This window comes from Podarcis cretensis (assembly GCF_951804945.1).
Source record: "Podarcis cretensis genome assembly, chromosome: 1".
In the NCBI taxonomy this organism is placed as follows: Eukaryota; Metazoa; Chordata; class Lepidosauria; order Squamata; family Lacertidae; genus Podarcis; species Podarcis cretensis.
Window position 1 is genome coordinate 17958436 of NC_137170.1, and position 26841 is coordinate 17985276.

The window sequence follows — 26841 nt, forward strand, 5'->3', positions numbered from 1 at the left end:
GAAATTGACAAATTCTATGAAGACTTACAAGACCTTATAGAAGTGACACCAAAGAAGGATGTTCTTCTCATTATAGGGGATTGGAATGCTAAAGTAGGGAATCAAGAGATAAAAGGAACAACTGGTAAGTTTGGCCTTGGAGATCAAAACGAAGCAGGGCAAAGGCTAATAGAGTTCTGTCAAGAGAACAAACTGGTCATCACAAACACGCTTTTCCAACAACACAAGAGACGACTCTACACGTGGACATCACCAGATGGGCAGCATCGTAATCAGATTGATTATATTCTCTGCAGCCAAAGATGGAGAAGCTCTATACAGTCAGCAAAAACAAGACCTGGAGCTGACTGTGGCTCAGATCATCAGCTTCTTATAGCAAAATTCAAGCTTAAACTGAAGAAAGTAGGAAAAACCACTGGGCCGGTAAGATACAATCTGAATCAAATCCCTTATGAATACACAGTGGAAGTGAGGAACAGGTTTAAGGATTTAGATTTGTTGGACAGAGTGCCTGAAGAACTATGGGTGGAGGCTCGCAACATTATACAGGAGGCAGCAACAAAAACCATCCCAATGAAAAGGAAATGCAAGAAAGCAAAGTGGCTGTCCAACGAGGCCTTACAAATAGCAGGGGAGAGAAGGCAAGCAAAATGCGAGGGAGATAGTGAAAGATACAGGAAATTGAATGCAGATTTCCAAAAAATAGCAAGGAGAGACAAGAAGGCCTTCTTAAACGAGCAATGCAAAGAAATAGAGGAAAACAACAGAATGGGAAGAACCAGAGATCTGTTCAAGAAAATTGGAGATATGAAAGGAACATTTCGTACAAAGATTACCATAATAAAGGACAAAAGTGGTAAGGACCTAACAGAAGCAGAAGACATCAAGAAGAGGTGGCAAGAATACACAGAGGAATTATACCAGAAAGATATGGATGGCTCGTACACCCCAGGTAGTGTGGTTGCTGACCTTGAGCCAGACATCCTGGAGAGTGAAGTCAAATGGGCCTTAGAAAGCACTGCAAATAACAAGGCCAGTGGAAGTGATGATATTCCAGCTGAACTATTTAAAATTTTAAAAGATGATGCTGTTAAGGTGCTACACTCAATATGCCAGCAAGTTTGGAAAACTCAGCAGTGGCCAGAAGATTGGAGAAGATCAGTCTACATCCCAATCCCAAAGAAGGGCAGTGCCAAAGAATGCTCCAACTACCGCACAATTGCACTCATTTCACACGCTGATCCAATTAATTAACATTTCACCTCCCCCCCCCTCCACCCAGCCAATAAAAAGCTGATTCAATTTGCATTTTTTAAAAGCTGCACCTTAGATGCAAATATGCATTTATTACTGCCATGTGTAGTTTGGCCCTTTTTCCCGTGTTTTACTTATTCATTCATAAAATTTATTCACCACTTGATTTTACAAAACCTGAAAGCAGTTTATAGAAGATAAAACAGTAAAATCAAGAAAGGTTGGCGACTCTACTTTAAAACATACAAAAGTTAAAATACTAAAACTGACTAAAATTATACTTTCTTACTAAAACTTTCTAAGGACCTGAATAGCTTTTAAAAATAACATTTTAAGCCCCAGAATGTTCCATGTAGTATGAAAATAGTATTTCACATGCAAGCCAAAACACATACCTATATTAACATTTACCTGTTTCAATATCGGTTAAATGAAGCATAGAATCAAACCCTCCGCTGAGAACAGCTCTCCCACAGGGGGTCCACTGGGCAGCTCGAACGGCACAGGTGTGGCAAAGGTATGTTTTCAAGCAACGGCCCCGATCCACAGCATCCCAAACCTAAAAGGAAAATATAATGAACTTTAAAAAAGATGAGCCGACCAACTGCAGCTATGGCCAAGCAGTGGCTTCTGATCGGTCACTTTAAGAGCTCTTTGAGAGTATCATTAGGAAGCAACACTTTTGCATCTTGGAATAAAAACGCCTAAAATGAAGAAACTGCTCGGAAGTGAAGCAGCCACATTAGCTGTGTTTATAACGGGAAGTGGGAAATGGCCTCCACAGACCATTCAAGATGGAACGTTATTCAGAGCCATAGAATATCTGGCAACCAGGAGGGCACGGGGCTATTCTGCAGAAGGAAGTCTATCAACAACAACAGCAACAAAATCATAGATTTGGAAGGGACAGCAAGGGCCATCTGGTCCAACCCCCTGCAGTGCAGGAATGAAGGTGCCGGATGAGTCTCTGTGAGGAGGAAATTCTATACAGAGAAATTCCTCTCCTGGGCTACAACTGCACAAAACATACGAGGATGACAAAGCTAGATGTAGTTCCTGTCTGGAGCACATACATAAAAGGGGTAGATAACCACATTCAATTAGCACTAGAAACAGGTCTTAGAGTCATAGCATTGTAGAATTGTAAGAGACCCCTGGGTCATCTCGTCCAACCCCCTGCAATGCAGAAATCTCAGCTAAAGCATCCATGACTTATGGCCTTCCAGCCTCTGCTTAGAAACCTCCAAGGAAAGAGTGTCCACAACCTCCCAAGGGAGACCACTCCACTGTCAAACAGCTCTTATTCAGTTTTGAATTATGGTGCTGGAGGAGACTCTTGAGAGTCCCATGGACTGCAAGAAGATCAAACCTCTCCATTCTGAAGGAAATCAGCCCTGAGTGCTCACTGGAAGGACAGATCCTGAAGCTGAGGCTCCAATACTTTGGCCACCTCATGAGAAGAGAAGACTCCCTGGAAAAGACCCTGATGTTGGGAAAGATGGAGGGCACAAGGAGGACAAGATGGTTGGACAGTGTTCTTGAAGCTACCAGCATGAGTTTGACTAAACTGTGGGAGGCAGTGGAAGACAGGAGTGCCTGGCATGCTCTGGTCCATGGGGTCACGAAGAGTCGGACACGACTAAACGGCTGAACAACAACAACATACTTATTCAGCAGTATTTGTGAAAGAGCCTTTTGTGCATCCCTGTGTTTGCCTGCACCCAAACACAAGCACTAGTGGGGTGCAGTGGTTCGAGTGCTGGGCTAAGACTCGAGGGGAACAGGGTTCCAATCCCCACCAGCAACAAAGCTCACTGGGTGACCCTGGACCACTCGCTATCTCTTCGCCTAACCTACCTCACTGGGTTGTTGTGAGGATAAAATGGGGAAGAGAACTATGTACGCCACCTTGGCCTCCTTGTTGCAAAGGTGGCATATAAATATAAAAAGAAATACATGAGAACATACACACTGTGCCACACGGATGCACATTTTGACAGAACTATGGCTTGGATCCTAACTAAGGTTCCACTGGTGGCTGCATCCCATGGGTGTGATTCCACAAACCAAACCAGCAGAAGGGGGGGGGGCATTTTTCACTCCTTCCCCCTTTGCCCCCTTGAAATCTGTTCCAGGGTCTTGAGGATACTGAGGGGCAATGTGGGGGTCTGCATGGGGAAGGGTGGGTCAGTGAAAAATGCCTCCACTGGACTCCAGGTTCCTCCGTGTACAAAAGGAGCCCTTCATTCATGGAGCACTAGTTAGGATCCCAGCCAGTATATTATTAGCATCATCCCCATTTCCCATCAGTCTCAGACAGTTCAGAAGGATTAGGTGGCAAAGCATGTCAAATGCTGAGATTGAAAAGATTGAACACGGTTACATGCCCTCTGTCCATCTCCAAATGCAGATCGCCAAAGAGGTAAAGCAATGCTGTCTCTGTACTGACACCTTCCCTAAAGCCCAGCTGGCATGTTCCAGGAAGTCTATCCCACACTGGAATTCATTAAGCAGTCACACCACAGCCAACTTATTCACCTTGCTTTTTTTAAAAAAAAATTAAATTAAAGAGGGAGTGGCTAATTTGAGACCAACCTGCAATTATTCAAATATTTCAGAATATGGATGAAATGACCGCTCCCCACTTAAAACGGGGGGCGCCCTTTGCGTGGACGCGCACAGCCCCTAGATCTGGAGCGGCTCCATCAGCATAGGCTTGGCTTTGCCTTCCCTCAGGTAGGATACCTGGAGGTCTCCACCTACCTCAGTCAGTTGTCCAATCCCACTTGGGGGAAGCGTTGCCAAGGAGACTAGGCCAGGTAGGGGAGGGATTACCTGCCCACACAATAGAGGGAGGATCTTACCTGGGAATCCTCACTTGGCTCCAGAGCTGGATGAAAATATGGATGAAATAACATTTCCTTCCACACTTCGTAAAGCAGCCCATCATCCAGAACCAGTGTAGAGCAGGGTTCACCAATATGGTGCCCTCCATATAAGTTCTGAAGAGCACACATAACCTGGACCAGGCAGGTTTCACTGGTCGCAAGGGGCAAGAGTCAAGGGAATCCAAATAATTGGCCTCAGGCCTCTAAGCACCTTGTCTTCTTCCGTGGGCAACAGCAGTTTAAACTTGTATTTCAAATTTGGACAGGTTAAGTCCTCCAAACATCTCGTCTAGACTAGCTTGCAAGACTGGAGTTAAAGTAAAAGGAGAGAACCTTGCATTCTGAAACTATATTAAAGGCAATAAATTAGTGTGTGGCAGGCACAATTTCCTGAAAATTTCATGAAAATGCTGGAACTGATCATGAAAGATTTCTGTTGCCACATTTATCATCCTCGGCTAGTTCAAGAAACAATCTTATCACTTATCAGCCATCTATACTTAATATTTCATCTCCACAAAAGCAATGCAGCTTTAGTAGTTGCCTGATGCCCTTACTATTAAATAACTTTGCTATGGAATTACGACAGTGACTCTGTGGACTGAAACTGGAAGTAAGATTCTACATATTCACACATAGCAAGGCATTAGTTTTATATATATAAGGCATCAGTGAAACCAGCAGAGTTGTTAGAGGACGTCTTTTATTTACAGGGTGCCCCTCGCTCCTAAACCACGTATGTGTTTGGTTTAAATCTCAGCCTAGCTTTACTTTAGTGAAAATCAGATGGTCACAATCAGTCTGCGTAGGTCTGAATCCAAGTGGTTGGTTTGCAAACCACAGTGTTCAAGAGTTAAGACAGGCTCCCATGAAGTGAATTGCTATCAGAAGCATATAGGAAGGCTGGAGGAAACAGACCTTTGCAAACTTCAATAAGAACTGACTTGATCTGCGCATTTCACAATGGTGCACAGATCACAACAGTGCTGCCCATTGGATATCACACTTAAGCAAATGTTGCAGTGTAGTTCTCAGCTCCTCCCGCACCATAATTCAAAAGCATCAATTCTTCGCTGATCAGCCTTTTGAATTACGGTGCTGGAGGAGACTCTTGAGAGTCCCATGGACTGCAAGAAGATCAAACCTATCCATTCTTAAGGAAATCAGCCCTGAGTGCTCACTGGAAGGACAGATCGTGAAGCTGAGGCTCCAATACTTTGGCCACCTCATGAGAAGAGAAGACTCCCTGGAAAAGACCCTGATGTTGGGAAAGATGGAGGGCACAAGAAGAAGGGGACGACAGAGGATGAGATGGTTCTGACCAAACTGTGGGAGGCAGTGGAAGACAGGAGTGCCTGGTGTGCTCTGGTCCAGGGGGTCATGAAGAGTCGGACACGACTAAACGACAAGTTCTCAGCTCAACAAAAAGCAGAAATATGTTTTAAAATGCATACTTTGAGATAAAATACCTTTAGAAATGCTTGCTTCGATAAAATACATTTAGAAATGCCTATTTTAATTTTGATAAGAAATACTTTGAAAACCTTCATACATATTTTTTATAAACTGCAAATGAATGTGGAAAGGGAATGGAACAGAATTACGAATGAACACATGCAAAAGTGACACAGAGCACAAACAGACTGATCCATCCATCCTTAGAGGTATAGAAAGTCCATTGACCATTGGCCATTTTGGCTGTGGTTGATGGGGAAATCTGTAGAGCCACAGGTTCCCCCACTCTGGCTAGTTCATATAAGACAACAATAACAAATCATTGTAATAAAGGTCGGAAATAATAAGAGATTTAATTTCCACAACATTTGAAAGACGGTGGGAATTACAACTTGTAATTATACTTTGGGTTTCAGGATAATCAAGATATCCCATTAATCAAAAGTTATCAGCTTTATAGTCATTATTTTTAGCACATTTTAATAACAAATATATCTTTAAAGTTTATCAGAACAGTAACACCCAGCTAACATGCTAATGGGTCTCTTTACGAGACATTATGTTGATTTACTGTTTTGTATTAAGAGCGTAATGCTAATATCCCATGGCAATAAAAATGCTGGATTAACATGCAGGATTTCTATCTTCTACTTGGTTTTTGATCACTTTTTGGCTATTTAGCTTTCAAGCTGCGTAGTACAATTGGTTTTTCAGGTCACCTTAAACTTACTATCAGAGTTAGCATACCTAATAAATTAGTGTTCAAATTCCTGAATTGGGGAGAACCAGTCTACACCAGCTTGCTGGCTGGGATGGTGGGAGTTGTAGTCGAAAACATCTGAAAGGAATGGGGCGTTAAGAAAAGTATAACTACAGGTGTCTTGTGACTGTCTTATCTGAGTTGCTGGGCAAACTAGCATGTAGCATTGGGTAGACAAGGCTCAAGTTACAGCATCCATTGTTGGGAAGTACAGGAGAATCTTTTGGAGATGAGGAGATTGTTGGAACAATCTTGTGAAAGTGTGGAAGACTTTGAGAAGAGCTTATCTGAGAAAAGTTGTACAACCTGCAAGATTTCTGGATTGAGAGAATTTTAGCAGTTGCAGGACTTTGTTAGCAACTGGGTTTTGTGCTTGCTGTGTAGACTTTGTCCCAGCAAGAATTTTATAAGCTGGAACCCTCTCTGGGCTCAGAGAGTGAATACTTCTTGCAGCAACTGTAGTGTGCATCTATAGTGTGTGTGTATGCTAAGTAAAAGCTATCTCTGCTACACAGTTGTTTCCTGTGGTGAACTTAAGTGCTTGACTGAACTTCTGTGGCACATACACAACACTCAGCATAGGGTTGGGAGAGGCTGTCATGGACAAACATATCATATAATCCAAACACCAAAGTATATTGGCCAAGAGTAATTTTCTGTGATCCAGTAGCTTGGGGGGTTGGCAGATAACCATAGAAGTTAGTCCCCATCAAATCTCTGAATGTCTGAATCATGCCTTATTTTTTATCACACATGCACATCTCTGGGGAATGCTAAGAGGGTATGTGCTGAGCAGGAAACTGCATGAACCAGACCCTGACTGCATGCTGTCTCAATGAATCAACACAACTTCAATTTGGGCTCCCCATGGTGCAACTTAATTCTTTCTTAGGACACAAAAATCATTCTTTGACATGGCAACTGATGGGCCTTTGCTCTATTTCTGTACCTTCAAAAAGATGCTATATTGAGCAATCAGGTATTGCAAAGTCTTTGAGAATAGATTCAAGGCAAGTCACGCTGTCAATATAGTTTATTTTGCCCTATTTGCGGAGAAGTGTTAAAAAATGCTGTTGGAAATAACTCTTCAGAAAGACTTGATGATCCTGTCACATTTTACTAGACTAATAAAGAGTAAATCATACCCAGGTGGAATCTGGAAAAGGGGAGTTTTTGAGAGAGCTGACGGTTGAGTAAAGTTGAAAAGACAGGCTGTAAATTACTTAGAAGATATTTGGTGTACTTAAACGATTAACTATAAAAAGGCAATTTTCGCAAGAAGTGTATTTGTGTGTGTGTGTGTGTGTAAGAGAGGGGGGAGGCTGTGCTGCACACTTTTCTCTGTTCTTTCAAAGTAGACAAACAAATATCCCATTAAAAACTGACCATATAAGAAAGTCACAAAGTTCAGTATTTTACACCCAGCACCCCAACTTGTAAGCAGGTGTTTTTTCTAATGAGATACCAAGACTGCATGAGATATTCTCTACAGAGCACATAAGATTCGTTCAGACCATGCTCATTTTCTCACTCCTCAAGACCTAATCGCTTCTCCTCTGCCAAGGGATGGGCTCCACTATCCGTTAGAAGGCCCAATCCTGCTTATGAATCATCTGTCTGCTCTGATAGCTCTCTCTGCACACCAAACCTCTCCTCTTCACTCAGCTGCCTTCCTCTCTTTTTCGAAGCCAATGAGTCGGCGCTGCTGACACAGGAGGAAGATATAATTTCATAGGAGCATAAGAAGTTATTATTGGCAAAACCTATTTGGTGTTTCGCAACTTTCCGACTAGTTGCAGGACCTTAGCCAGACCTAGCAGAGTACACGCAGAATCCACAGAAGCGATTGGCAACTTGGCTGCAGACAGGATAGACAAAGCAGGAACCAGGAACTTGTAGTTAGGTGTTTATTATATACAGTGGACTATTTACAGGAACAGAACACAGATCTTTAGCTAGCTCTCTCATACACGATTCAGAACTCCTACACTGAAACAGAACATCTGAACTACTGAACTCTGAACCACGAACCAACACATTCCAGTTAGTAGGCCATTAATTATCACTCCCTTGAGAGAGCTTGACCATTCAGGAAGCTGTCTCCATGTTTCTGTTATCACCAGGAAGACATGACCTTCTGGATGTCTGCAAAACCTTAATTGACTTGTGTGAGTAGCTGCACGTACACAGTTTCCCAACAGTTACCTTATACGGAGTCAGGCCACTGGTACAACTAGCTCAGTACTGTCTGCACTGACTGGCAGTGGCTCCCCAGGGTTTCTGGCTCTACTTGGAGATGCCGAGGACTGAACCTTCTGCATGCAGAGCAGATGCTGGTTGAGCTGGCTGGCTTTCACAACACTGTTTGTCTCTGGGCCCCAATAGACAAGGCTTTAAACTGCCCACCCACAACCTGGTGCCCTCCAGATATTGTTAGACTACAACTCCCATCACCCCTGAATGTTGGCCAGGCTGGCTGGGGCATCTGGAGGGCCCCAGGTTGCAGAAGTCTCATTTACCGTAATTGGTCTGACACCAGTATATTTACTCCATACTCTTAAAAGAGCTTGCCCTGTGTTGGCCTCAGAGGCAACTGAGCAATAAAAGGCAAGTTCTCTTTTTCTTCAGACTTAAAGGTAATCAATGGCGTTTGCGATTGTCAAACAGATTAGATGAAACACCCTTCAGAAGCCAATTATAATGATAAAGGGTATGTAGCAAAAGATACACAGAAGGGTAATCTGCTGATCGGCAAGGGGACGCCAAGAGGCCAGCGCAGTGCTCAGGGTCAGAGTCTAAACAAGATTCACACTTGCCAAGAAACCACACCAGAGGTTCCTGTGCTAAACAGGAGTCGGATAATGACTGGCACAGGCTGAAACACATGCAAGACTGTATCTTGATATGAAACTGGTGCAGTAGTTATGGCATCAGCAATACGAATCGGAAGACCCGGATTCAAAATCTTATTCAGACATGAAGCTCACTGAACTACCTTGGGCTCTTGTAACCTTGTACTACCATTCTTCTATTAGGGTTATGGAGTATGCAGAAATAGCCAAATTAACAGCAAAAATTTGACATCAGGGGGATAAAACATATCAAAAAGAATGGGGAAAATTTATGTTATATATAGAGAAGATGATGTGAAATAAGGAAACCAGTAGAATTAAAATAATATCTCATAACGCAAAAATTCAAGAAATTTACTGGATAATAATATCAAAATGAATTAAAATTGTATATTAGGATTATTATTGAACAATATTTGTAAATGAATATAGACAGACAGCAAGAATTTGTATATATAGAAAGATTTATTTGTTTACGGACATTTAATGGAAAAAATAAAGAAGAACAATCTTGTGGAAAATGGACAAAGACAATGTGAAAAGTTAAAGAGGACACAAAAAAGCCAGAAGAAGGAAGAAGGGAAGTCAGCTCAGGAGAGCAAGAACAAATGTGAAATATAATGTATGTGTATGTACAGTATGTAACTAAAAATTCAATAAAGATCATCTGGGGGTGGGGAGAACTACTTTGGGCTCCTTGGAGGAAAGGCAGGATATAAAGGCAATTAATGAATGTGTTCTAGTCTGTTGAGACAGATCAGAGATTGCCATCACTTGTCCCTCCCCCCCCCCAGCCAGCCCTGCTGCTGCCCATTTGTATTTCCAGCACCTGCAAGCTCATATTCTATTTAAAACCAAAGGGTGCCTGGTGTAGCGGATCCAACCACCTATCACCAATTAATAATGCGGCAGATTTGCCCCGCTAACTGCCCCCTATTAAATACAGCACACAATCCTCATTGTCAACCAATTAATAGGAAGTTTTGCAAATTTACCATGGGATGTCTAGGGGGGGGGCGGCTTGTGTGAGGGGAAAATTTATGATTTAGAGTCCCAGGCAGGAGTTGATCAAACAAACAAGAAAAGTGTGTTCAACAAAGAGAAGTTAGCTTATTACTAGAAGTGGGCAAAAAAGATGTCACAGGCTTAAATACAGTAGTATAGGCACAGCTCTTCTTAAACTCCAGCCGCTATTAATCAGCTAGTAAGATGCTTAAATCAGTTTCTGCTACTTAGCTATGACAGGCGGTTCCGTTAAATACTTTTATTGCAACACAGCTTCCTTCACAGATTTATTACCCTGGTTCATGAGCGAGGGGCACTTTCCCCCCAGTTACCCACTCACTTAACAATCTCACTCCTGAGGTATTCCAAAATTTCGTAACAGACCCAGGGGACGCTCCTGTCTGTCTACGTTTCCCAGACCCTGAACCTGGTCTCCCTATCTAAGCTGCAAGTCTCTGTCCTCTCGCTATGAATATTCACCTCAGTTTGGATGTTTAACTGAACTCAGAACCAGTTCTCCCTCAGTCAGATCCTATCCTACTCCCTACCTCACTCCTTAACTCCCATCTCAAAACAAGCCTTATCCATCTTCTCAAATCCAGCCCCATCTCTCCTCTTAAATCAAGCCCTATCTCATAACCTGAACCTTAGCCCTCTCTAATGCTCTCCCTCAGAAACTGCTCCTTTTATTCTCCCTCCCAAGGTGCTGCTCCTCCCCCTTCTGTGACGAGCTGACTTTGTAGCCAATCAGAGAGAGGCCCGGGCACTCTGGTGGAATTTCAGGAGGAACTGCATCACCAAACTCTGGTCTGGCTCAGCCGTCCGTCATGCCTGACTTTCCGTAAGCTAATTCAAACAAACTTCAATTCCTTCTCCACATATCAGCTGTAAACCAACAAATGCATCTGATCACAAGGAAAGCATTTTAAAGTCTTTTTTTAAAAAAATCCTGATTGGGGTTTTTAGTGCCACTGATCAAATCATGTTAGTCGCCGTATTGAATTTTTTATTGTTTCTAGATTTGTAGTTTTAATAATAGTGGTAGCCACCTTGCAGAACTGGAATGCAGGATGCGAGCGCTTTAATAACTGTCGGCAACAGAAAATTATCTGTGGCTGCTTAGTGAGGCACATGCAACAAATCTCAGTGAAATCTACCACCTGGGGACAGGTTTTAAGTGCAGTGCCTTAGCAAAAACTTTTATGATAGCCAGCTCATGGCAGGCAAAGGGTAGGGAACCTCATGTCTGAATTCAAACATGACCATCCAGCTCCCACTCTTTGGCCCTCACTCCCCAGGCCACTGGGCTCTGCGTTGTGCCCTTTTTCCTGGCTGGAAACCCTGAAAATGCATCTTGCTCGCTTGGAAGAAGAAGCGTGAGGGCACATCTGTGGACTTTTGTGTGGCTGCAGGTCTGAAAAATATACATGATAAGGAAGGAGACAGAAAGCCTAGGATAGGATAGGATTCACTATACAGTGGTACCTCAGGTTAAGTACTTAATTCGTTCCAGAGGTCCGTTCTTACCTGAAATTGTTCTTAACCTGAAGCACCACTTTAGCTAATGGGGCCTCCTACTGCTGCCACACTGCCAGAGAACGATTTCTGTTCTCATCCTGAAGCAAAGTTCTTAACCCGAGGTACTATTTCTGGGTTAGCAGAGTCTGTAACCTGAAGTGTATGTAACCTGAAGCGTATGTAACCCAAGGTACCACTGTATACTCTACTGCAGACATGTCCAACTGGTCGGCCGCAATCGACAGGTACTGTAGATTGCCGGGTGATCTTGGTCGATCGCGGTCGTTCGTCGGCAAGTAATGTTGCCACCCCCTAGTTTCTTCCACCAGCTGTGCAGTAGCATTGAGCGCAGGTCAAGGTGGCAAGCGGAAGCAATGTTGGCTTTAGCGCTGTGTGCCATTGTCAGCGCTGTACTTTCAGGAGATTGTTTTATTGTCATCCCCGCTCCATAAAAGCTCAACAACTTAAGGGAACCCCCCAAAAAAGCTCATTAACTTAAGGATTTCCATTCCAAAAACCTCAAAAACTCAGGGTACTCCCCCCTAAAAAAAAAGCTCAACTCTTGGCACCCCCCCCCCCCGACAAAAAGGCACGCTCATCCTCCCTCCAATGACAGTAGGTAGATCACTGCCATTTCTTTTATACTAGGAGCAGATCACATTCTCTTGTGAGTTGGAAGTGCCTTCAATACTTGCATACATACACTGTTTTCATCTACACAATGTTCTTGTTCACAAGTAACACTTAGCCAGCCCATGGCACAGTGACAACAAGCAAATGTTTGAGCTCCTGGAAAGATCTTCTGTCACTTTATTGCTCCACTGAGCTAAGCCATGTGTGTAGACTTTGTGTGTAGTCCAGACCAGTGGTTGTGTTTTAGCTCTCTCCGACAAGCCATAGAACAAACCTTGTCATATCATACAATACGTCCTAGAATTCCAAAGTTGTATATAAAGGTAAAGGTAAAGGTACCCCTGCCCGTACGGGCCAGTCTTGACAGACTCTGGGGTTGTGCGCCCATCTCACTTAAGAGGCCAGGGGCCAGCGCTGTCCGGAGACACTTCCGGGTCACGTGGCCAGCGTGACATCGCTGCTCTGGCCAGAGCCAGAGCCGCACACGGAAACGCCGTTTACCTTCCCACTGGTAAGCGGTCCCTATTTATCTACTTGCACCCGGAGGTGCTTTCGAACTGCTAGGTTGGCCGGCGCTGGGACCGAGCAGCGGGAGCGCACCCCGCCGCAGGGATTCAAACCGCCGACCTTTCGATCGGCAAGCCCTAGGCGCTGAGGCTTTAACCCACAGCGCCACCTGCGTCCCATAAAGTTGTATATAAAAATAAATAAATTCAATACTAGTTTTTTGCTAGTTTTAAAAACAACTTGGCTTGCCTTTTTATTCTCTGAAAACCCAGACTGGTTAAAGTTAACAGCTTAAAATATATGCATTTCAGGCTGCCAACTGAATGATCATTTTTACAGGAAAAGAAACAGTTAACATTTGCAATTGCAAACAGTTGTTTAATTTTTCAACAGTACTTTTTTTTTAAGGCAACAATAATGCACTTCAGAAGTTGCTTCCCTTACAGTGTGCTGTGAAAGGCTAAGAGAGTTAAAAAAAGAAAAAGGAAAAACCTCCATGTACTCAATTTTATCCATGCAGTGAAGAACATTAAATGGGTCAAATCAGTTAAAAGCAAAGCACATACAGGATATTATAGTGGGATAATTCAATGGCCCAGAGACAAAATAAAAGTTAGTGGGATATTTCTATGATCAAAACTGAATATACTAAAATGTTAGCGAATAAAGAAACTCCAACAGAGCAGTTTAAAGGAAATATTGAAGGTGCTCATTCTTGAGATGGGAATGTATGACTTTGGTAACTAGAACTTTGAAGCAAAAACTTCTGAACAAGTGAAATTTAGGAAAGCAACCTTATCTATACTGCAGGGATTAGAAATCTCAGATTCATGTTGCTAACCTTTTGGGACCTGTGAGCATAAGCTGAGAAATTGAGAAACTGTTGTGAACACCACAACTGTAGCTTGCCCAAAATAGTCTCCTATATCACAAGTAGGCTTGGGGGAAAGTCTGTTGGCTAAAGATGGCCTCCTTCAGTGGAGGGAAGGGGGGGAAGCCTGCAGGGGTGAAGGAAAGCAGCTCTGAGAGTTCGTGTGCACCTGTGGGCACCATGTTGGCGATCTATGTAAAATCATCTGCATGCTTGCACACAAACACTAGGGTACCATGCAGCCACCATTTCATGCCCTACAAACTACTGTAAACATAGTGCGCAGCAACAGCAGCAAACATTCTCTTATACTCTAAATTGTTATATTGTTGTTTAGTCGTTTAGTCTTGTCCAACTGTTCGTGACCCCATGGACCAGAGCACGCCAGGCACTTCTGTCTTCCACTGCCTCCTGCAGTTTGGTCAAACTCATGCTGGTAGCTTCGAGAACACTGTCCAACCATCTCGTCCTCTGCCGTCCCCTTCTCCTTGTGCCCTCCATCTTTCCCAATATCAGGGTCTTTTCCAGGGAGTCTTCTCTTCTCATGAGGTGGCCAAAGTATTGCAGCCTCAGCACTCAGGGCTGATTTCCTTAAGAATGGATCAGTTTGATCTTCTTGCAGTCCATGGGACTCTCAAGAGTCTCCTCCAGCACCATAATTCAAAAGCATCAGTTCTTTGGCGATCAGCTTTCTTTATGGTCCAGCTTTCACTTCCATACATCACTACTGGGGAAACCATGGCTTTTACTATATGGACCTTTGTTGGCAAGGTGATGTCTCTACTTTTTAAGATGCTGTCTAGATTTGTCATTGCTTTTCTCCCAAGAAGCAGGTGTCTTTTAATTTTGTGGCTGCTGTCACCATCTGCAGTGATCATGGAGCCCAAGAAAGTAAAATCTCTCACTGCCTCCATTTCTTCCCCTTCTATTTTGCCAGGAGGTGATGGACCCAGTGGCCATGATCTTTGTTTTTTTGATGTTGAGCTTCAGACCATATTTTGTGTTCACCTCTTTCACCCTCATTAAAAGGTTCTTTAATTCCTCCTCACTTTCTGCCATCAAGGTTGTGTCATCTGCATATCTGAGGTTGTTGATATTTCTTCCGGCAATCTTAATTCCAGCTTTGGATTCATCCAGCCCAGCCTTTCGCATGCTGAATTCTGCATATAAGTTAAATAAGCAGGGAGACAATATACAGCCTTGTAATATTCCTTTCCCAATTTTGAACCAATCAGTTGTTCCATATCCAGTTCTAACTGTAGCTTCTTGTCCCACATAGGGATTTCTCAGGAGACAGATGAGATGATCAGGCACGCCCATTTCTTTAAGAACTTGCCATAGTATGCTGTGGTCGACACAGTCAAAGGCTTTTGCCTAGTCAATGAATCAGTAGTAGATGATAAGTTCCTAAATTGTTATAGGATAGGCTAAATGATATTTAGGCAAGATAAACAAGTGCAAGTGGGCAGTGGGGGCGCAAGGAGAGAAACCTTCTGGAATGTGCAGTAGCAAGGTAGAGAACAAGCTCAGGTGCTTTCCCTTGCTGTGAGAATTGGGGTGTTACAAACATCTCCCTATTTTCCCAGCACTGGGGCGAGTGTGAGGCTGCCGTGGAAGCAAGCATACAGAAAAGAGAGTAGCTGTCGTTTTTAATGAAGTGCTCACAATACAATCTTGTGATGTTTATTTTCTGCATAGTTTTTTGCTCAGCCGAACCAATCTTGGCTTAATGGATAAGTCACCCCTAAATGTAGTCCAGGGGTCACCAAGGCGGTGCCCGTGAGTGCAATGGTGCCCCTGAGGTCTTCCCCTGGTGCCCACAAAGACTTCAAGCTCTCTCCACTCCCTGCCCCCTTGGTCATGAAAAGTACATGAAGCTGAAGGAGAAAGCTAGAAGCGTGACGCTCTTTCGCACTTCCTCTTTCAGCTTTTCAAGGCTCAAATTAATTCTACTGGATCTGACTTTTACCTTGATCTCTTGGTAAAGCTTCCCATCTATCTATCTGTCTGTCTGTCGATCTCTAATCTGTTTAAGTGTTTATTTATCTATCTGTCTGTCTATCTATCTATCTACGCAGACCTACGGAGGGACATGTGAACGGTTTCAGAACTCACAGGGTTAAAGAGTTCTGTGTGACGTCCCTCAATTCCTGAGGCGTGACTCAGAAGGAGGGAGGAGTTGTTCCTCACTGCCTGTTTTTTCTGGCTTCCGAAGGAGACGGTAGCCATGAACGCTAGCAGTCCAGGGAAAGACTGTAAAGTGCTGATTTATTGTTTTACTGCTTGAAATAAACACTGATAAATAAACACACTAGTGACTGGGTGTGTTTGAAATCTCTAAATACCGAGAAGCAACAGCTCCGCTGTGTTTACTCTGCATGCGTGGCGAACGAGGGATCTGAGCAGCAGGAGGCACAGCTAAAGGGAAACGTGCCGGGCTGGAGATTGATTGGAGCTACTGCTAATTGGGGTCGTAAACCAATTAGCTACGCCACGCCAATTATTCAACAGGACACGATCCAGATAAACACAGACAGTGTTACCTCCTACAATAGCTATTAGGTTAACCCTTCCCTCTCCAAATGTAGTTCTCCCCTCTGCCCAACACATCCTAGGCTGCCTTCAGGCTTGAGAAAAGCCTTCGGTTACCTCAAACAGAATGCTTTTTCCCCCAAGATGAGCTGCAGCAGAGGAAGGGTGGGATGTGGAGGGGTGCCCTTGAGGTGCATCCATCCCAAAGTACAGCAGCTCTCCCACCTTTGGTTTTACACCAACAAGATTTGTAGGCTCTAGGTTTACTTAATTTAAGCTTTTCGCAATTCCCAACACTTTTGTTTTGGCAAGACTTCAAGATCGCCGGTGTTGGACTGAAAAGTAAACCCTGCGGAAAGAAAATGTGGGAACTACATCAAGCAATAAAGCATGGATAATGTTAGAATTCCTGCTCCATGATTGCAGTCATGGGATTGTTGTCTTTCACATGACGGTATATGTTTTGACTCCACAGAGTGGGAAGTGACGGAGACAGGATGTTTGTGTTACTGTGTTCCGTGAAGTGGGACTATTGTCCTTTGTTTACTCTCTTTGCTGTCTGATGCTAGAGAGAGAGGGAGCCCTGTTGCAGTGCTCCGTGTGTGTTTATATGTAAATAAAGCAGATTAGCCAAAATGCTGAGTTGCTGGGGTTCTGCGAAGACTCTGCGGATCCCTAAGTGTGCCGATGTCTGTTGGCATGGGTCACTGTGATGTTCGCGCAGATGAAAGCTTTTGAAGCTCCCAAACGATCAACCAGGAGGGAGGGAACATGCCAGTCGGGCATGTGTCTCTGCCAGGGTCCTACTCAAGAGTAGGATGAGCTCCTGACATTTAATACATAATAACAGAAGGAGACAAGGGAAAATCCTAGGTTTTTTCCTTTTCTTTTCTCTTGCTTTTTAAGCTGACGCATCAGGAAGTAAAATCTTCAAATTTTATTTGGGTGTAAACGGACTAAGGAATGGGTGGTTGGGGCTGCAACCACTGACCCCATCCCCAACCTCCAAGTGTTCAAGGATCACCCAGGTCTCTAAGTGGCTTACTGATTAAACAACTCTGAACCACACTTGTTCGGAAGCCCAATTTAATTCAGCAGAATAAAGCTGTTTTCCAAATCCCGAAATGGAGCTGTGCTGCTCTTTAAAGGGAAGGAATTCATTCATATAAAACTTCACGAGCAAAAAGGCTCCACATCTTTAAGTCTAAATACCAAACAAACAAGGATTTCATAAGGATCTCCAGTACAGGACAAACCATACTTCCTGATTCATGTGACAACTGCAGTGTTTGGAGTGAAGCTTTAATTAATATAACTATTAAACTTAAAATGCTTGCTGTTGGCCATCTGTTCTGGGAAACTAAAGTATCTAATAATTCATCAGTCTTAACCTAACCTGAAACTCAACAAAGAGAAAAATCTCTCAGCAAACTTAAATTGAAAGCACAAATCAACTTCAAATGTACAGAGCCAGCAGTCTTTCTGCCACTAAAAATCATTACCACATCATAATGCATCAGTGGCACCACATACACACACACACACACACATATATATAACATTTGTTTGTCTCAGCTGAAGCACAGAACATTCAGCTTCAGTGATTCCCACCCCCCGCAACCCGTTTCAGACATCTAGGCAGTGGGCAACATTACAGAGAAAAGACTGAAATCTTATATAGAGATTTCTAATATAGATTAGGTTTCAGCTGGTACATATAAGTATTTGTTAAGTTTGGCCTTCCTCAAACGGAAAGCTGTGTTACCTGTTAACAAAGCGCAATGGATTGCTTTCAGAAGAAATACCAAGGTAATTCCAAACACAATAAATCTACTCTGCAGGTATGGCTTTGTCCAGAATCATTTTGCGGTGGGAGCGTTTTTGAAAAAAGGATATTGCAGCCAAAGAACTCCAAGTGCTCCAAACACAATTATTATTATCATCATCATCATCATCATCATCATTATCATTATTATATTTTTATACCACCCCTTCATCAGAGGATCACAGGGAGGTTTACAATATAAAAACAAAAACATGCATAACATAGTAACAAACAAAACAATACCACCACCCACCAACACCTATGAAAACATCTGCAATTTATGTACTTAATTGGAAGGGTACCCTTAGCTTAACAATGTGCTGATTGTCCTAATTATTCATTTTCAGCCTTGTACTACTTCTGAAAGTCACACAGGTTCTGACTTGGTTGGAAATCAAGGGGAAGCATCCCTAGCCAATCTTAAAGACTGTATAAGGATTGAGTCCATCTCTTGGGGATGCCGGGTGTTATCATCACAAATTTGAAATGAGCCCAGAAGGCAATCGCCATGGATACTGGAAGGAGAGGGATGAGCAGCCTTGTCTTGTATAGCATGACTAAACAGCAAGTCTAGGCTAGCAAAGTTTGAGCTTTGACACCAGGTTGGAAAGTTCCCAACCTGACCTAAATTGGATGCATTGGTGCGTAACAGAATTTATAACTGAGCCTTCTTTAAAGCTTAGTGCTGCTACTTCAAAATCTTATCCACTGGTACAGGTTAGCATTGGCGCAAATTGTCACACATAAGGCCATTCGGCAAAGCACCATTTGTCTGCATGAACCAATTGATTTGGCAACAAGTAAGGTAAAAGGTGAATGAAGGTGAAAGAGGTGAACACAAAATATGGTCTGAAGCTCAACATCAAAAAAACGAAGATCATGGCCACTGGGTCCATCACCTCCTGGCAAATAGAAGGGGAAGAAATGGAGGCAGTGAGAGATTTTACTTTCTTGGGCTCCATGATCACTGCAGATGGTGACAGCAGCCACAAAATTAAAAGACGCCTGCTTCTTGGGAGAAAAACAATGACAAACCTAGACAGCATCTTAAAAAGTAGAGACATCACCTTGCCAACAAAGGTCCATATAGTTAAAGGTATGGTTTTCCCAGTCTTGATGTATGGAAGTGAGAGCTGGACCATAAAGAAGGCTGATCGCCGAAGAATTTATGCTTTTGAATTATGGTGCTGAAGGAGACTCTTGAGAGTCCCATGGACTGCAAGAAGATCAAACCGATCCATTCTTAAGGAAATCAGCCCTGAATGCTCACTGGAAGGACAGATCCTGAAGCTGAGGCTCCAATACTTTGGCTACCTCATGAGAAGAGAAGACTCCCTGGGAAAGACCCTGATGTTGGGAAAGATCGAGAGCACAAGAAGAAGGAGACGGCAGAGGACGAGATGGTTGGGCAGTGTTCTCGAAGCTACCAGCATGAGTTTGACCAAACTGCGGGAGGCAGTGGAAGACAGGAGTGCCTGGCGTGCTCTGGTCCATGGGGTCACGAACAGTCGGACACGACTAAACGACTAAACCACCACAACAAAGGTAAAAGGACCATTTTACTCTTCCCTGGTGACTGTTTCAGTCTTTTTCGTAAAAAAAACCAAAAAACACCAGTCACTACTCCCCCTGAACCAAAGTTATCTTACATTTGCCAATTTCTAAATCACCTGACGCGGGTGGCGCTGTGGTCTAAACCACAAAGCCTCTTGGGCTTGCCGATCAGAAGGTCAGCGCTTCGAATCCCCGTGATGGGGTAAGCTCCCATTGCTCAGTCCTAGCTCCTGCCAACCTAGCAGAAAGCACATCAAAGTGCAAGTAGATAAATAGGTACCACTCCATCAGGAAGGTAAACAGCGTTTCTGTGCGCTGCTCTGGTTTGCCAGAAGCGGCTTAGTCATGCTGGCCACATGACCTGGAAGCTGTCTGCGGACAAACGCCAGCTCCCTTGGCCTATAAAGCGAGTTGAGCGCCACAACCCCAAAGTCGTCCACGACTGGACCTGATGGTCAGGGGTACCTTTACCTTTACCTTTTACACACACACAAAGTAGAACATCCACCCTCAGAAGACCCTGCCACAGGGAAGCTGTACGCCGGCTCCCTCGGCCAATAAAGTGAGTTGAGCACCGCAACCCCAGAATCGTCCATGACTGGACCTAACAGTCAGGCATAGCTTTACCTTTACCTAAATCACCTGAGCCCCACATTACTTGCTCCTCTAGTGCCCATTATCTGCCCACGTACTCTGAACCCTACACTTACAACACCACCCTGTCTTGCCCATATCTTAAAATGTTAAGTTTTCTAAGCCGAGCCTATGTCACTTCTGAAAAATGCTAATTCAGAAAATGTGATCATTCCGTTATCAGTGATAATTCAGAAAAGGCTTCTCTGGTTTCCATGAGTTCTCTTCTTTTTCATAATGTTACTGTTTACGAACTGATGGTACTAAAAAGTTGCACTGGAAATTAGGGGTTAACGCTGAGGAACATCCAACCATGCATTTCGAAAGAAGTTGACTTTGGGCACGTAGTCTACCGAATGCAGATCGTGGAAGCTCAAAATAATTAACAGTGGAATAATGTCATCTATATCTGGATATAAGGTCCAAGAACTAATGGATGGGTGAGGAAAGCCAAGGAAAGTTTTGAAGCTAAAGACAAGAAGCTTCTGCAGGATCCAACAGTGGATAGGAAGCAGTGCAGGGATTTAAGAAGGGGGTGCCACACGGTCAGATCAATGAATCAGGTGAATAATTTTGACAGCACAGCACAAGATGGACATGAGCGGCAAGACATTAGGAGACCAAAGAGAAGAAGACTGCATTGGTCAAAATGAAAAATAACCAGGCAGGGGTTCTGTACAGGAAACAGAAAATAAGGGTCATGTTTTTGCAATGTTATTGAAGTAAAAATAATCTCATTTACCATTCTGAGCAGGAGAAGCACTTCGGGGAAATGGAACTCAGACGGTAATAAAGTTGAGCATTACAAGCTGGAGAACACTGTGCACTAAACAGAGATTTCAACAACAACACTATAGTGGTAGTTATAGCAGGAGTCATGCAGGATCTGCTGGAATACGGGGCGTGGGAACTCTGGTAGAATGAAACTCACAAAAATTGGAAATGGCAAAGCCAGCTCCGCTTCCTTTTCTCAAGCTGCGGCCCTACAGCTAAGGGCACCAAAACAAATTGCTGTGCTGTCCCCCAGCTGCACGGCACCATTTTCATTGCTGGAACAACAAGCCCAGGGACTAAATAAAATGAAGCCGCTATTCTAGAAACAAGCAAGAAATTGGTACTTGTTGCTGCTTCACAAGAATAGGACAGTAGTGACTAACTGAAGCTGCAGCCAAACCCTTGCAAGAAGCTGGTGAACTTTGAAAAAGCCAACATTATCATTCCAGTGGCGAAAGGTACCTCACTACAAGATGAACAACGCCTTTGAATGAAATTCTAAGGAAGCTTGACCCAATACACGTTTACTCAGAATTAAATTTCACCAGGTTCTGTGGGGCTTACACCCAATGACACACTAACTTGGCAAAGAACGTGCTTTGAAATCCCTCTTTCAAACCTGGGGCAGAGAGGGCATTTGCCTGAAGAAACTAGACATGCACTCCTGTGAAAACAGTCCACAAGGCTGTCTCCCTTCTGCTGAGCTTATCATCCTCACAGTTGTGCTATACCTGCAGATTAACAGCAACAGAACTTCTGGAATGACCAGTCTCCAGCTCCCGAGCTCAAGAAAAAGGCTAGGTTTTGGCTGGTCTCACCGCGTTTCCAAGGCAGTTGGAAAACATAGGGAGGACAATACAGTGGTACCTCTGGTTACGAACTTAATTCATTCAGGAGGTCAGTTCTTAACCTGAAACTGTTCTTAACCTGAAGCACCACTTTAGCTAATGGGGCCTCCCGCCGCTGCGCAATTTCTGTTCTCATCCTGAAGCAAAGTTCTTAACCCGAGGTACTATTTCTGGGTCTGTAACCTGAAGCGTATGTAACCTGAGGTACCACTGTACAGCTGCAAGGATGAGAATCTTCTCTCTCTCTAGCTCCATGAATGAGAGGAAGGCAGGGGCTCCTCCCACGACTTGCCAGTGGAGAGTGATTAACTCTCACCATGATAAGCACAGCTAGTGGATTTGTGGACCCTTGCCCCATATCCCCCTTCTTTCCTTCCAATAAATAGCTTGCCACTCAAACAAAAGTCATTACAGTAATCATTCTGGGCTGCTAAAAGAGCAAACCGAACTACTAATACAATCCTTAAAATAGGAAGCTTATACACAGACTGTTAAGACAGCAAATCCTCTTGGCAGTTCACCACATTTGCTTGCAGAAAATGCGCAATTCAGCTTTTTTCTGCAGCAACTGCAAACTGAGCCATCTCAGGAGGTTCTATATATTTATCATGATTGCTTAACATAAATTGACATTCATTTTACATTCAATACCCCAGCCATCATATCTGCCAAGAATATTCCTCTGAGAGATGCATGCATTGGACAATGGGGGGGGGGAGGCAGGCACCTACCACTTAGGAAGCAAGTCTATGTAACTGGTGATTTATTGATGACTTAGCAGGGCAGAGAAGTGAAGGCCTGATACAAGGTGCCATATGTCAAATCGTGAAAATAACAATTATTTTACATGGTGGTAGACTGGGGAAAATACCATTCACAGTTATGGAACAAATTGTTCTACATCTTTTGAAAAGCTGTTTGTTCACTATGCATTCAGACACTTCTTAAGATGCCACAAACTAATGTTTGCATGATGGTTCCTAAGATCAAGGAGCATGGGGGCCTCTGAGCATGTTTCTGGTGGCATCAATGCACAGGTATTATATTGGAGGTTATGGCACACTGACAGCTGGGCCATATTACAGTTCGCCCTAAAAGGTAAAGGTAAAAGACCCCTGACAGTTAAGTCCAGTCGCAGACGACTCTGGGGTTGCGGTGCTCATCTCGCTTTACAGGCCAAGGGAGCCGGCATTTGTACACAGACAGTTTTTCCAGGTCATGTGGCCAGCATGACTAAACCACTTCTGGCGCAACAGAACGCTGAGACCAGAGCAGCGCACGGAAACGGCATTTTACCTTCCCGCTGGAGTGGTACCTATTTATCTACTTGCACTTTTTTGGCGTGCTTTTGAACTGCTAGGTTGGCAGGAGCTGGGACCAAGCAACGGGAGCTCACCCCATTGCAGGGATTCGAACCACCGACCTTCTGATCGGCAATACCAAGAGGCTCAGTGGTTTAGACCACAGCACCACCTGAGTCCCCTTACTCAGTCCCTCCTAGCTCCCAGTATAAAAGGCTCAAGTAGCAGGTTATAGGAGACCTTGGAGAGCTCAGAATACATAATAGTCTGACCTCGTGGAAGGCAAATTTCTATGAAGCTTTGAGAGGTTCTAGAGCACGGCATCCAACAGAATGCCTTCCAGATGTGGCTGGACTCCAGCTCCCATCAACCACAGCTAAAATGGCCAATAGTCAGGGATGATGTGAGCTGTAGTCCAACAATTATCTAGAAGGTACTACGTTGGCTACCCCTGCTCTAGAGTGTCAAGATGGGCAAAACCTTTGAGTCTCACAGAAACAGCTGGAATGGCTTATTGGTTTAAACCAGTGTTTCCCAAACGTGGGTCTCCAGCTGTTTTGAACTACCACTCCCATTGTCCCTAGCTAGCAAGACCAGTGGTCAGGGATGCTGGGGACTGTAGTCCAAAAACAACTGGAGACCCAAGTTTGGGAAACACTGGTTTAAACAATTTATGAAGTATAAGAGGATCATACCTATAAAATGTTTTTTTTTTTAAATCTTGCATGTGTGTTTTTAGGTAAATTGTTTGCATTCGGGGTACAATAACCTTGGTGTAGCTTTTTCCATGTTCTCTTTCCTTAAAAAAATACACTGAAAAATATGGGGTTGTCATATGCAATTCTTCCCAATTTTCTTTGCTTGCTATGACACTTCTATAATTCCTTTTTCCAGAAGATAACAATTGCTTCAGAACCACAAAATAATTAACTTTAATTCTGCTAAGTTTATGATGAGCTAACATTTCCGCAAGCGTGCTTGGAAGCTGTGTAAGCCCAGCAAAACAATATTAGTCAGTGTGTCCCCCAACACTGCCTTAAGAGAAATGCCAGGAAAGGCTGGCCCATGTGTTTTCAGCAGATTAAAAAAAGAAGAAGAAAAGCCTGCTCTGGCAAGTTCATTTAAACTTAAATAAGGAAGCTGAACCATATCTAACTTGCTTTCCTTTTCCCCAAAACAATGAGCAAATCTGACAATTCAGTGAAGAAGTACAGCATATCCTCTTAACTATAATAGAGGATGCAAGACAAGAGGCATAAGCATCAACTGGGGGTGTGGGGAGAGAGAGAAAACGAAAGAAAGAAAATTAAAAACCAAGGTCACTAAAGCAAAACCCGGGACTCTGTGTGCAATGAAGGAAGTTCTGCACTGAATTTAAATGCTCTATTTCATTATGCTGCAAGTGGCTACAAACTATTCCATCCCTAAGTAATTCAAGCCTTAGGGAATAGCTGCTAATACATAAAATGAACAAGGCGCTTTAATAAATAATCCCTCTGCTGCTCTTATTCAGTTTATATTACTTTTAATTTGATTTAAAAGTAAAGCTAATAATGGAGGGTTTCAAAACCCCACCACCACCACCACCATTTAAAGACTGGAATGGAAACTGCCTGCAATTAATAGGGTACTTATATTTCTGTCTCTAATGTTCGTAGGAAAAAGTTCCTAGGGTGATTAAATAATTTAAACAATTGCTAATTTGGGATCTCATAGATACACTATATCCTACTAATGCTAAAATTGTGAGCAGCTTAATGGAGAAAGAGAAAGAGATAATCACCCTTTCTCCCCATCACCCAATATCACTCATCAGATCACCTAGAATTGCAATTGTTGTCACACTGGCAGAAGGCGAAGCAGTCGCCCCCTCAATGGCCCTTTGCCCAGCTGAAAATACGGTAGCCTTTAGCAGCCAGGGAATGCTCCATCCCTGCCTTCTCAGTAAGGCATCACTATCTTAAGGGAAATGCCAGAAGGTGAGATTCTCCTAGTTCTTAGCTTGGGGGGAAATGTAGAGAAACTGCATGTAAAGAGTCAGGGATCAATCCAGTTCAACAACCCTCATTAGAACAGAAAAACCCATCAGTCCCAAAATCACAACAGATCAAGCCACAGAATCTGATTCTCTAACAGGAAGAGATCGTGGCACTGCAGAAGCTTTCAGATTCCATTCTGTTGATGGGTCCTGATCTTAATAATAGGGATCTTCACATATCAGAACCTAATGGCAGTGCGAGCACCAAGGGGGCAGAGTCCCACCCCTGTCTTTATTAGCACCTATTAAACCGAGTGCTAAGTTGTCACTCTGGTTTTGATTGCAGTGTATTTAGAAGTTTCGTCACAGAGATGTAAAGGGACGAAATGGACGCCGCCACCATAATAATAATAATTTATTATTTATACCCCCCCCCCCAATCTGGCTGGGTTTCCCCAGCCACTCTGGGAGGCTCCCAACAGAATATTAAAAACACAATAAAACATCAAACATTAAAAACTTCCCTAAACAGGGCTGCCTTCAGATGTCTTCTAAAAGTCAAATAGTTGTTTATTTCCTTGACATCTGATGGGAAGGCATTCCACAGGGAGGGTGCCACTACCGAGAAGGCCCTCTACCTGGTTCCCTGTAGCTTCACTTTTTGCAGTGAGGTGAACCGCCAGAAGGCCATCAGCGCTGGACCTCAGTGTCTGAGCTGAACGATGGGGGTGGAGACGCTCCTTCAGGTATACTGGGCTGAGGCCATTTAGGGCTTTAAAGGTCAGCGCCAACACTTTGAATTGTGCTCAGAAACATACTGGGAGCCAATGCCGATCTCTCAGGATCGGTGTTATGTGGTCCCGGTGGCCAGTCCCAGTCACCAGTCTAGCTGCCGCATTCTGGATTAATTGCAGTTTCTGGGTCACCTTCAAAGGTAGCCCCACGTAGAGCGCATTGCAGTAGTCCAAGTAGGAGATAACTAGAGCATGCACCACTCTGGCGAGACAGTCCGCGGGCAGATAGGTTCCCAGCCTGGGTACCAGGTGGAGCTGTAGAGAATTGTGGCTTCCTTTTTGTTACTAGAAGCTCTGTGTACACAACCTCAGATTTTCTCTCTCTTTACAGTGAACACACTCAATCAGAATAAAGCAACCAGGGAGGCATACTGTCACAATGGCCTCTCCAAAGGAGGTAGCAAGGGGACAGGCTTTTTTCTCTCTGTTGGGTTTCTTGCGAAGGTTGCCACTGTTAGAAGAGACATTCAAGCCCCCACCCACTCTGCAAACCTTAGCTTAGTAGCAGAGCAGTACATTTTTTGCATGCACAAGGTTTCATTGCAAGTTAAATTGCCCTTTTCAGATCAGGGACCCACTTTTAACTACAGGCTGCAACATGAGACCCATCTCTCTCTCTCTCTCTCTGTCTATCTATCTATCTATCTATCTATCTATCTATCTGCAACTATGCAAGTCCATCTCCCTGCTTCTTTCTCAAACGGACCAAATGTAAGGTGGGGAGGGGGGAGTAAGACTCCCATACCTTTAATAGCTACGTCAGATAGAATTTTGGTAGATCTTGCTTGTCATGCACTGAGGTGAGAAAAGCTTTGCCTGCTGAAATTCCCTCTTCTACCCAAATATTTAAAAGTACAGG

General features: G+C 43.7%; 1 protein-coding gene across 2 annotated transcripts in view; it reads right to left on the reverse strand.

Moving 5' to 3' along the window:
- WDR25 (WD repeat domain 25) overlaps window positions 1-26841 on the reverse strand; it is a 95667-nt gene that overhangs the window by 35904 nt on the left and 32922 nt on the right. For both annotated transcript variants that reach the window (XR_013832369.1, XM_079948923.1), the window contains exon 3: window positions 1666-1813. Coding sequence is in view for 1 of the 2 variants with exons in the window: in XM_079948923.1 (XP_079805049.1) it covers window positions 1666-1813 (148 nt within the window). In the remaining variant the exon portion in view is untranslated. The remainder of the gene's footprint in view (window positions 1-1665; window positions 1814-26841) is intronic.